General features: G+C 38.7%; 1 protein-coding gene and 1 long non-coding RNA gene across 6 annotated transcripts in view; one reads left to right on the top strand and one right to left on the bottom strand.

Moving 5' to 3' along the window:
* Window positions 1–12,355, top strand: part of LOC108246920 (glutamate receptor 2-like) — a 130,839-nt gene that overhangs the window by 58,041 nt on the left and 60,443 nt on the right. For all 5 annotated transcript variants that reach the window (XR_005233289.1, XM_037976081.1, XM_037976082.1 and 2 more), the window contains one exon: window positions 1,814–1,877. Coding sequence is in view for 4 of the 5 variants with exons in the window: in XM_037976081.1 (XP_037832009.1) it covers window positions 1,814–1,877 (64 nt within the window). In the remaining variant the exon portion in view is untranslated. The remainder of the gene's footprint in view (window positions 1–1,813; window positions 1,878–12,355) is intronic.
* On the bottom strand, window positions 11,732–12,259 carry LOC112451318. Its single transcript, XR_003040120.2, has 3 exons — window positions 12,210–12,259; window positions 11,986–12,129; window positions 11,732–11,893 (listed from the first exon to the last, which is right to left on the bottom strand). It is a non-coding gene; the product is annotated as an uncharacterized LOC112451318 (long non-coding RNA).

Here is a 12,355-nt window from a genome sequence, read left to right as displayed (position 1 = left end):
TCCAGTTTTTAATAATGTGTTGGACAGTTCTTAACCCAGTTTTAGTAGTTTCTGCAATCTCCTTAGATGTTTTCTCTGCTTGATGCCAATGATCTGACCCTTCTCAAACAGACTGACATCTTTTCCACGACCACAGGATGTGTCTCAACATGGTTGTTTAAGAAATGAGAAGCAACTCATTGCACCAGTTGGGGTTAAATAAATTGTTGCCAGCTGAAACATAATGTGGCAACTTTGTTTTTGGCCAGGCAGTATAATTTACCATGTATTCACCTAAAAATACAAGCAAGCTATGTTATTTTTTCTGTATTTCATACAAGCAGGATCTGCTTTAATACACCTGTATTGTTAAAATTATGTTGAGTCATACTTGCGTGCCTCAGTGTAGGTGATTCATTGCACTGAAGTAAAGCTTCAAAAATGTTTTGTCTCATGTAATGAAAATAGTGCTTTTGTTTACAATTTGTGCAGTGTTGACTATGAAATGAAGCACAGCTTGCATGCATGTGAAGCAGGTGTCATTAATGACATCAAGGTGGTATCTTACTGGGCTGTAACTAGATGGCAAATGGCATTCATGAGAGTCTCTCGAATGTCTTGCAATGTTTGTGATGGTTCTCAACTTTGCAAGAGTTGCAGAGGTGTACGGCCCTGTCGTTTGAGCTTTGAACATGTTCAAAATATTTGTTCATTCATCCATCCATTTTTTTCACCTACTTTTCCTTTTTAGGGTCATGAGAGAGCTGGTGCCTATATCTGGTGGTAGACATCTCCAACCCATCTCAACAGTGCTAAAGCTGTATTTTGACTTCTGCATGGGAGCTATCCTCTGACAAAACACATCGGAGGAAAATGTCCATGTCTAAAATCCACACTAAAGATTAAAACAAATATTGAAATACTTGTATAAATCTATCTTCATTTGAAGAGTACTCCAGTATATTAGATTTTAAAAGTGGAGTGGCTGCCAAGGTGGGTACAATGTGTACAGCCAAGATTACAGTTTTGCAAGCTGTGTGCACAAAAATGGGCTGTCATTTTCAAAAATTATCAGCTCAAAATATGGCTTCACTTCATTTCACTTCATTTGGTGGAGGAACAACTTGACTGGTATCCATCCAGGTTTTCTGCAGTGAATTTTTAACATTAAATTTTATGCTCAGAACTTAGCCTGTCAACTTTGAACACCTGGAATATATTTTATTTAAATTTTTAAACTATTGTATTTTTATTTATTTATATATTTTTTAAAGACAAAAGTACACTTAAAAATGGGTTGACATTTATAAAATCGCTACATGAACAGTTTGGTATTTTAAATTCAAAGGCTTTGAAAATTCTAAATCTGTACAGACAGATTTGACTTCATACACAAGGTTCCCATATAGCTTGGTTAATTATCAAATACAGAAAGTTAACTAGGCCAATGCTGTGCAAGAACCTGTCATAACTATTTACAATTCAGTTCACCAAGATTCATTTGATTACATTCATGTCCATACTTCAACTATAAATTCACACTTCCAGCATAAATTTCTTTGCATTTATTTATCAGGTTTTTACAAAATAAAATCTTAGCTGAAAAGTTTTTAAATATCAATAGATGATGTCAGAAATCATTGAGCATAACATCTGACTATTACACAATATTTGTAATGTTCTCCCTGCCAGCCAATTTACATGTAGCAATTTAATATTGTTAATGCCACTTATAAACATGCACATTTGTTAACAACACAAGCTTGACATGAAGAAATGTGTTTCACTTGTACTAATATGTAACTAATATTATTATTTGTATTTGTGTATTTAGGAAGCTCCCTATGTTATGCTAAAGAAGAATGCAGAACTGTTTCAAGACAATGACCAGTACGAAGGTATGTTTAGGTAATTATTTGTGTGCTTATGTTGGATACTAAATAATGTGCATTGTGTCCCATTCCTCATTTCCAATATTTTAATTTATTGACTTAGACTTTTAGACTTTATTGTCCCCAAGGGGAAATTATTTTCCACAAACCAGTCCCTGCACTGCAATCACCAAATACAATGGCATACAGCATGAAACAAAGCATAACATAACACCATCATACAAGGTTGAATTGTTTGCTAATATACCCTGTCCTCAACAGTCAGACTTATTCACAGAAAGGACATAAAGACATAAAAGCCAAGATTTAAAATCATTGTAGTCCATATCTGTCTTCTTTTAAAAGTAGATCATATGGGGTTGAATAAACATCCATTGACTGGTGCAATGTGTGCTGTTTTTGTTTATTGAGACTAAACACAGTTTCTTCTTTCAAAACTACAACACTTAAGTGTACTTCATTCTGAAAATTTTTAAAAGCATAATTAAATGGTGACTGAAGTCAAAGGGTATCAGTCTGCTGACAAGGGGCTACACGGGATTCTGCCAGAGCTGCTCCTTGGCAGTTTTGCCAATTTTGTTGATGGCAAGATCTCAAGGCATAGTTTTGGAGACAGGGGTTTAGGAACCTCAGAACTTCTTCATTGATTTTGTTTTGTGATAAGATTATTTGGTATCTTCCGAGCCATGATCTTTAGTGTGTGCTAGAGCAGTTTGCAGAGTTTGAAAGTATCTTTCTCAATTAAAAAGGTGGGAGGTTGTCTGCGGGTTAGGGGTAGGTCTTTGCCTTGATTGGAGGACTCGTGATTGCAAGAAGGAGCAAGAAATTAACTGATGGATTTGGTCTCTCTGCAGTAAAGAGGGCATTGTTCAGATATGTGGTGGGAATGAACAAACTACATAACACAATGTTAACTTTTACTGCCACACTATCTCTCAAGCAAACTTTGAATGTCTAAACTTTTAGAACCCTATCAAACAAAGCTATCTATAAGTGTAGGATACTTTTTATGCCACTTTATTTCATATTGATGCAGAAACATTATGACATTATACCTAAATGTTATTCAAAAATCATCCAAAATATAATCAGTAGCAAAATCAGACTATGTAGTTTGAATTAAAGGGTATACCAATGAGTTCAATGGTGACTTCCAATCTGAGATTTTAAGGTTATGTTGCATTTTTAAAAGAAAGCCTTGTCATAATGAGTGTTAATATTTTTAAAACCAAAGCCATGTTCAGAGAAACAAAGAAAATGATGACACAGGTAAGTAATTAAGGTTTATTTCTGTCTGGGGTTGATCTTGGGGAAGTAGCCAGAGGAGCTGTAACGAAAGGAGAGGGGTAAGTATAATACCTAGTGATATTCTTCTTTAAAGCAAACTTCTGAAGATCTCTCTTACTGTTCTTGTCTTATAGACTTTGAGAGTGAGAAGGATTCCAGGTCCAGTTGGTGAAGCTCTGTTCAGAACGGTGGGTAAAGGTGGAGAGTGGCAGGTTGGAGCTGGGCAGGTTGTCGAGCCAGAGAGAAATCCAAACATTTGCGTTGAAGTGGATTCTTCTCTTCACAGATGAAAAGAAGAATCCACTGGCAGATTTCCAGGAGGCACGAGGACTGCAGAAGCAAAGGAAACACAAGGTAAGTTTCAAAATCTTTGGACAAAAGTTTCGTTACTCACTAAGGCTTGGGTTGAGCTACCAAATGTTATGCAACGTTCCAACGTTGAGTTCAGGAAAGACTGGAGCTTAAGTACCCGGCAGGTGGTAATCAGACATGGTTGAATCCAGCTGAGAACAATTAACTCCACCTGCCATGTGGAGCTGCAAAGAAGGTAATTCAAAGGCACAACACCCTGGAATCCTCAAATAAAGCACTTAATATGAGAGACATGGAAGGTGGAGTGAATTCTCATGTTAGGGAGTTGTCGAAGTTTAACTGCAAAGGGGTTGATTATTTGAACAATGGCATAGGGGACAATAAATCTGGGAGTAAGCTTACTTGGAGTGTCTTTTGAGGCGATGTCATGAGTGGATAACCAAACCTCTTGCCCAACCTGATATTGTGGAGCAGAGTGACGATGACGATCAGCGTATCTCTTGTTCTCAGCGTACGTTTGGAGCAGGGCAGTCTTGGTCTAGCGCCACATTCTTCAACAGTGTCTTAGGTGGTGTTAGACCGAAGGAACAGCAACTTCTCCCTCCTGACTGGGGAACAGAGGAGGCTGGTTTTCTTGAGAGGCCTTAAAAGGTGAGAGACCTGTGGCAGAGGTGGTAAGTGTTATGGGCATACTCCACCCATGTCAAATGCAAACTCCACGATGAAGGATTGTTCTCAATAACACATCTGAGAGCGGCCTTTACTTCCTGGATACAATAATAATAATAATAATATGTCACAGCTTCCACTGTTCCTGCCACGCCTCCTGCTCTCAGTCATGCCTCAGCTCAGTAACTTTCCACAGTCCCTCAGTCTCATGCCACGCCCTTGTTTCCATGCCAACTCAAGACACACCTGTTCCTGTCTGTATTTAGGTCCACAGCTCACAGCCCATAGTTACCAGATTATTGAACGGTCTTGACCAAGTAGATGTCCAGCGTTTTTCCACAGTTCCTGCCTGACTCCATGTTCACAGACCCATGCCTGACCTTCGACCCACGAGCCTTGCTTTCTCCTTCTCGCCTAAGCCCCTATATGACCATCCCAGCCGCACTCAACCGCCAGTCCCCGACTGTCTTACCGGTTCTGGTCCGGCTCCCAAGTCACAACGTGAGTGCTGAGTCCTGTTACAGTAATCCAGTTGGCCAAATGTCTACAATAAACATCTTAAAACTTTGTCTGTATCTGTGCGTTCTGAATCCTGCCAAGCCAAGCCTTGTCATTATAATGAATTTGATTTGTAACCCACTTTTCATTAACAAAAATCTCAAAGTGCAACTAAAATCAATGATAAAATCATCATCATGAAATCATGTGGAGGCTTGCTTAAAAAAAAAAAAAACATCTTTAAGCCTTTTTTGAAGTCAACTAGTGGTTGCGGAGCTCTCAGTCAGGGAGAGACTTCCAGAGACGGGGTGCAGCCATACAGAAAGCCTGATCTCCCATGGTCCTTAATTTAGATCGTGGAAGGTGGAGGAGGTTACAGTTCTGTGATCAAAGAGATCAGGTGAATAAATATGGGATGGGGAGGTCCTTCAGATAATCAGGTGAAGTTCCATGTAGACATTGATGGGTAATGAGAGCAATTTTGGACTGAATTCTGTAGGTGACAGGAAGCCAGTGAAGGTCACGGAGAATGAGTGTAATATGTTCAAATTTACGAGCTCTCAATACTGTTTTGAATGTATTGAAGCTTCTGAAGGTTTTTGCTGGGGATTCCAACAAACAGAGTTGCAGTAGTTGAGCCTGGAAGAGACAAAGGCATGGACGAGATTCTACATCAGAAAAAGTGAGAGATGGGCGAAGTTTGGAGATATTACGGAGATGAAAGAAACAGGTTTTAAACAGATGCTTAATATGATTTTCAAATGTGAGATGAAAGTCCATTCTTACTCCAAGATTTGTAACAGAGGTGGAAAGGGGGATGTCTTGTCCAGAAAAGGAAATAGTTACACCTCTATCTGACCATTTGACTGAGAATGATAACCAGAGGTTAAACTTGGTGATGCTCTTAAGGCATTGCAAAAGGCTTTCCAAACTTGGGAGACAAGGTGGGGTCCACAGTCTGACACAATGTCCAGGGGAATGCCATGAAGGCAAAAAACATGTTGGGAGATTAATTGTGTGGTCTCCAGGGCGGTGGGAAGTTTCTGAAGAGGAATGAAATGAGCAGACTTGGAAAAACGGTCAATGATGGTGAAGATGGCAGTGTTACCATTGGATGGAGGAAGTCCGGTGATGAAATCTATGGCAATGTGAGACAATGGTCATGGTCTGTCATAATTAGTGTTAATATTTTTAAACCCAGAGCTATGTTCAGAGAAACAGAGAAGATGATGACACAGGTAAGTAATTAAGAAGATTTATTTCTATCGGTGACGAGGCCGAGCGTGAGTGGAGTCAGAACGAGAGGACACTGAGGAAGGTTTAACCTTTTATTAGAAAACACCAGACTATTAGGCTCGCTAGTTATAAGAGCGGCACTCACGGTCTGGAACAGGGCTTGGTCTGGAGCAGGCACGACAACCAGGAACTGCGAGGTGGAAGCAGCAGTGGTCGCCAGTGAGGGGATTCGGCAGTCGGGTAAGTCCAGAGACAGGCAAGGGGTCAGAACCAGGAAGTCCGTAATCAACAAACAAATTCAGAGAGGGGTAATCCATAAAGCGAGGTCCAGAGAGAGAAAGCAAGGTTCGTTACCAGTTAGCTGAGTCCGTGAAGGTGTCCGGCAAGGAGTAGGCAGAAGGCGAGGGTCAAGAGACAGGCAAGGGGTCGAGAATGAGGCAGGCATGAACTGTGAAAGAGTGCTGGACATCTACTGAGCGTAAACCGGTCAATAATCTAGCGAGGAGTGAGTGCGAGCTGTGATCTTATATACTGACTGTTACAGGTGAGACTAATGGCTGTGATGGTAACAAGGGCGTGGCATAGGACTATGAGGTAGTGGAAAGTTACTAGAGCTGTGGTCTGTGAGCAGGAGGCATGGCAGGAACAGTGAGCTGTGACAATTAGGGGGTGATCATGGGGCGGTGGGAGCTGTAATGAAAGGAGAGGGGTAAGTATAATAGCTAGTGATTTTTTTCTTAAAGGCAAACTTCTGAAGATCTCTCTTACTGTGATGCTCTTGTCTTTTAAGCTTTGAGAGTGAGAAGGATTCCAGGTCCAGTTGGTGAAGCTCTGTTCATAACGGTGGGTAAAGGTGGAGAGTGGCAGGTTGGAGCTGGGCAGGTTGTCGAGCCAGAGAGAAATCCAAATGGTTGCGTCGAGGTTAATGAGAGTTCCTGGTCTTTCAAAGATAGGGAAAAGAATCCACTAGCAGATTTCCAGGAGGCACGAGGACTGCAGAAGCAAAGGAAACACAAGGTAAGTTTCAAAATCTTTGGACAAAAGTTTAGTTACTCACTAAGGCTTGGGTTGAGCTACCAAATGTTATGCAACGTTCCAGCGTTGAGTTCAGGAAAGACTGGAGCTTAAGTACCTGGCAGGTGGTGATCAGACATGGTTGAATCCAGCTGAGAACAATCAACTCCACCTGCCATGTGGAGCTGCAAAGAAGGTAATTCAAAGGCACAACACCCTGGAATCCTCACAGGCCTAAACTTACAACCAGACTGAGCCAGGAGAAAAGGGGAAGCAACATTTAGCCAGATGGAATTGGTTTGAAAAAAAATGTATTGTTTAGTCTTTTGTGTTTTTAACAAAAGAAACAAATAAAAGGTTACCATCAACATTAGTAATTACCATTAGTTACGCTTTACAAACATAGCATCTAACAAAGAACAATTTAATATAAAAAACCCAAACAAGTCAACCAACAAATAAAGTTTAAGAAGTTGTTTGTTTGTATTTTTTGGCTGCTCCCTTCTGTAGAGGTCACAGCAGCAAGTGAACTCACATGACAGATTTGGTAACTGTTTTACGCTGGATGCCCTTCTTGATGCAACCTGGACTTAAACCCACACCCTCAGGATTATAAGACCCTGGCACTGAGCTACTGCAGTCCCCAAAAATGTTTAAGAAGTATTTTACCAAAAGTTCTATGTAAACCTATTACATAACTTTGAATAACAAACTATAAAGCAGAAAGGAAATGAACTACTGGTACAAACTTTTTTTTAAACAAAAGACCTCAAATCAAAGCTTTTAGTCACTAACCAAAGAAACAAAACAAAAGGTTTTCACAATTAAGACAGCTGAGCCTGACTACAGAAGCTCACAAATTTGTTGAACAGTCACCACAAAACAGGCCTCAATTGAAACACTTGGTTTCACACTTTAACTAAACCTGGCAATAAAATAAATTAGTAGCCTATTTCAAACACTTCTTCAGCGGAAGAAAATGGATGGATGGATGAATATTTCAAACAACAGGTAATTAGCGAAGTTTAAACATTTTTACAAGACACCCAAACAAAGAGGGAAGCTGCTCATATTACACAGCCTTTGACAGTAAAGCTGAACCAAAATTATCTTCTTCTGTGGATGGAGAAGCAGGAGACAAATAGTCCAACCAGAATGCAGAAGGTTGTCCATCTGGGGGACTCAGGAGAGGCCAGCCAATGCCAGACGTGGGACTGCACAGCTGGGCCAGCAAATCATCAACCTGTGACTGCACAGTCTTATGCAAAACAAATGACCTCATGGCATAACAAGGGCTTTGTCAGTTAATATTGTTTTTATTTAAAAGAAAATGGTACTATATTTATTGAGAGCTCAATGAGCTCTCATTAATGTTTTTTTTTTAACCTTTATTTAACATGTTGCAATACAAAACAAAAATTACCAAGCTCAACATTCGAAAAATTACATTACAAAAAGTGATTTATGGCACCTAGACAAAAACATATGCCTAAAATGTGTACACATAAATTTAACAAAATAAGCCAAGGGCCAGCAAAAAAGAAAAGCATTATATATCTAAAAAGGAAACAAATACAAAGTACAAAGGGCATCAATCAAGAAAATTGAAGTCAGTCAAAAAGTAAAAGAAGTTGCCAGCATTTTTTCCTTTTACATAACTTACAGATTTTGCATAAGACTTCAGTTCTTTTTTCCAATGAGTCAAATTGGGCCTACATTTGAAAAATCGACATTTATGTAAATAGTATTTTCCCAGTAAAATTAAATTATTGATCCCATATTCATTACTGCCAAGCTTATTGAAACCCCCAAATTGGATTTCTTTTGACATGAGAGCAGGTAGCTGAATTCCTTTGGATTTAATCCACATCTGAAAATCAAGCCAAAAACTCTGCACTATCCTGCACTCAAAGAAAAGATGATCTAAATTCTCGCAGTCTGTCTCACAGAAACTGCAGTTCCCAATGTCCATCTTAAATTTTGTTCTTAAGAAATCTTTAGTTGGATAAATATTATTTATAATTTTAAACTGCATTTCTTTTGCTTTGGGTGGAACAGGAAATGACATAAAATTAGTCCTTATCTTTTTTATCTCTTCTTCCTTAAAATCTTTGAGAATATAATTTCTCCTAACTGGATTAGGAAAATGACACTTTAGTATATGTCGCCTCAGAAATTTATTGTTACATCGACAGTCCGAAAAGGGAATCCCCTCGATCCAGAGTTGTTTCAGATTAGGAGTCACATTAGAGTATAATATGTCTTGTCTAACCATAGAACAAAGAGATGATGGGATAGCTTTTAAGATTTGATTATATTTTTCCTTAGTGCAATGGATTTTAAATTTCTCACAGAATTCCTGATGTTGTAAAAAGTTTCCCTGATTATCCATGAAGTGGGCGACAGCCCAAACGTCTTTTGAGTGCCATTCATCAATAAATATAGATTTTCTACTGATCAAAATATATCTATTATTCCACACTGGGGTATTATGAGGTGTAAAATTGTGAGAAAAAAGTAGTTTCCAATTAAGAAGAACCTGTTTATGAAAATCTGAAAGTTTCACTGGCAATCTGCTTAACTCAAAATCACACCGTAAGAGAAGCTGAAGTCCTCCCATCTTATTGAATACCAAATTGGGTATATATGACCAAATTGAAAGACTGTTATTTATAAAAAACTTTAACCATTTGAGTTTCAACATACTATTCATAATTTCGAAGTCTATCACATTTCCTCCACCATCTTCATGAGTTTTAATCAGGTCGTCTTTTCGTATATAGTGACATTTATTCCTCCAAATGAAATTAAAATTCAGTTTGTTAATGGCTTTAATCATCTTTTTTGATTCTGGCAGAGAATAAGCCGGAAAATAAGTCTAGAAAGACTATCCATTTTAGTTAATAAAATCCTACCAAAAATTGATATGTCCCTCTGTAGCCATCTATTCAGAGTCAGTTTACATTTGTCAATATTGTTCCAAATATTTTCCTTCTCCGAAATAGATTTATCCTTTGTTATCACAACACCCAAGTACTTTACTTCTTTTTTAACTTTTATATTAAATAGTGATTGTACTGGGTGATCCTTCAGAGAAAACAGCTCACATTTATTTAAGTTTAATTGAAGTCCCGAGGCCCTGGAAAACAGATTAATGTTTTGAAGAGCTAAAGGAATTTGATCTTTGTTTTTCAAAAAAAGGGTTGTGTCATCAGCCAATTGACTTATTATGATTTGTTTGCCCATTACATCAATGCCGGTTATTCCACTGTTTTTAATTAGAATGGACAGCATCTCAGCAGCCATTATGAATAGTAATGGTGAACTTCCACAACCTTGACGGATTCCTCTATTAATATTGAATCTATTACACGTTCCATGACTTAAGGCTACCGAACTATTTATATCTGTATAAAGCATCTCAATAAGATCCCTGAATTTTTCACCAAATCCAAAATGAGTAAGTGTTTTGAGGATAAACGTGTGTTCAACAGAGTCAAATGCTTTATAGAAATCCAAGAAAAGAATAAGTTCATTTTCCTCAATCAAGTCACTATAATCTATTAAGTCTAAAACAAGTCTTATATTATTATGAATAGATCTACCTTTCAAGAAACCTGATTGAGTTTCACTAATTATATCTGAGATTCCATCTTTAAGTCTAGCTGCAATAGCACCAGAGAAGATTTTATAGTCTGTATTCAGTAGGGTTATTGGTCTTAAATTATCTAAGTGCCTTTTATCTTTGCCTGTTTTAGGGATCAGAACAATCAATCCTTGCTTCATACTTGACGTCAATTCTTTTTTGTCAATACACTCTAATAAAGCTTTAAACACTAAAATTCTTATATCTTCCCAGAAAAATTTATAAAAATTAACAGTGAGACCATCAGAACCTGGGGATTTATTTGGTGTCATCTTCTTAATAGCAGCATCCAGCTCTTCAATTTTAAAATCAGCATCACAACCTTCTTTATAAACTGTCCCAATCTTTGGTACTAAAGTGGAAAGAACACTAAAAAGTCTGTTACAATCCACTTCTGAATAATTAGCTGAGTACAGATTAGAATAAAATGTAAAAACTTCACTTTCTAATATTTTAGGATCCTGACATTCATTCCCATTTATTAGAAGACTTGAGATGCAGTTACTCTGCTGCCTGTTTCGTTCTAAGTTAAAGAAATAAGAAGAGTTCTTTTCCCCCGCCTCTATCCATTTTGTACGAGATCTTATGAAGGCACCCTGTGCTTTGTCCAAGTATAGTTGATCTAATTTAGTTTGTAGTTCCATAAGATGATTTTTCTCCTCACTATTTAAGACCTGTTTGACACAACACTGATGAATTTCTTTCAAAAGATTACTCTCATAGTTTCTCTGCTCATGACTGAGGTTTTTGCTAAATTGAATGCTAAATTCTCTTATTTTAAACTTTAGAAATTCCCATTTATTAATTAATTATTAATTACTGATGTAGACCAAAACAGCAAACTCTGGTCTGCCTAAAAACCTAGGTCTTGGTTCAGTTAAAGTGAACTCTTGCATGATTCGACTGCATATGTGACCGGACACCGCCCCAAAAGCAGGCAGCGGACTATATCACAGGGCCTTCTGGGTAAATACAACCAAAACAATTATGGGTTTCTACCACTAGTGGGAGAAATGGCTCGTGGTCAGAACAGAAATCCTAAAACTGCTAAAATTTGATGCCAGTCCATTTTTGTTTCCTTTTCCAGAAGAAGGAAGTTGCACTCAGTGTCTTCTTCAGAGGTTTTCGTGTTATTTCCTCCAGTAGTTCTTGGTGCAGCGCCACCACAGGCGAGGGGGGGGAACAGGTTGCTCAAAGGGTTTGGTTTGATTGACTCAGTGCAGTGTGAATGTGTGTCATAACTCAGGGGTTTTTGTCCATAGAGAGCGGAACCAAGACCAAAACACGGAGACGAAGATAACGGTAAGTGAATTTATTTACAAGGTGCAAGCTATGTACAGTGGGCGGTATCCGGAGGAGTCTGAAAGAGAAGGAGAGCTGGGTGAGTCTCTGGTACGAGTCTTGATCCAGATTATTGCTAGGTTGTGCCAGTAATGTTTCTTATTTGCTTACAGGTCCAGGAGATGAATACAGCGCCGAAGAGAGGAGGAGAGGTTCCCAGAGTTCCAGGAGTGACGAGCCAGTTCCAGTAGGTGAGTATCGGCGAGATCCCAGGTAAGTAGTCCTTAATTTCCGTAGTCGTGTCGTGGCAAAAACCTAGGACGTAGGCAAAACAGAGAACGTAGTTAACACTAGGAGCTGGCATCAAGGTTAGACGCTGAGGCGGAGAATCTAACCAGAAGGTTCGATGCTCCAGCGAAGATCTGATCTCCGCCTGCTGCTTAAGTACTAGATGGTCTCGTCAGTGGAAACTGGAACACCTGTGGAGTAATGATTAGAAGCGCCGCCCAAAAGGCGGAGCCAAACCCAGATCCTCACAGTA

The sequence above is a fragment of the Kryptolebias marmoratus genome, linkage group LG6, assembly GCF_001649575.2.
Source record: "Kryptolebias marmoratus isolate JLee-2015 linkage group LG6, ASM164957v2, whole genome shotgun sequence".
Classification (NCBI taxonomy): Eukaryota; Metazoa; Chordata; class Actinopteri; order Cyprinodontiformes; family Rivulidae; genus Kryptolebias; species Kryptolebias marmoratus.
Note: the sequence above shows the minus strand (reverse complement) of the source record. Positions and strands in the feature narration are given on the sequence as shown.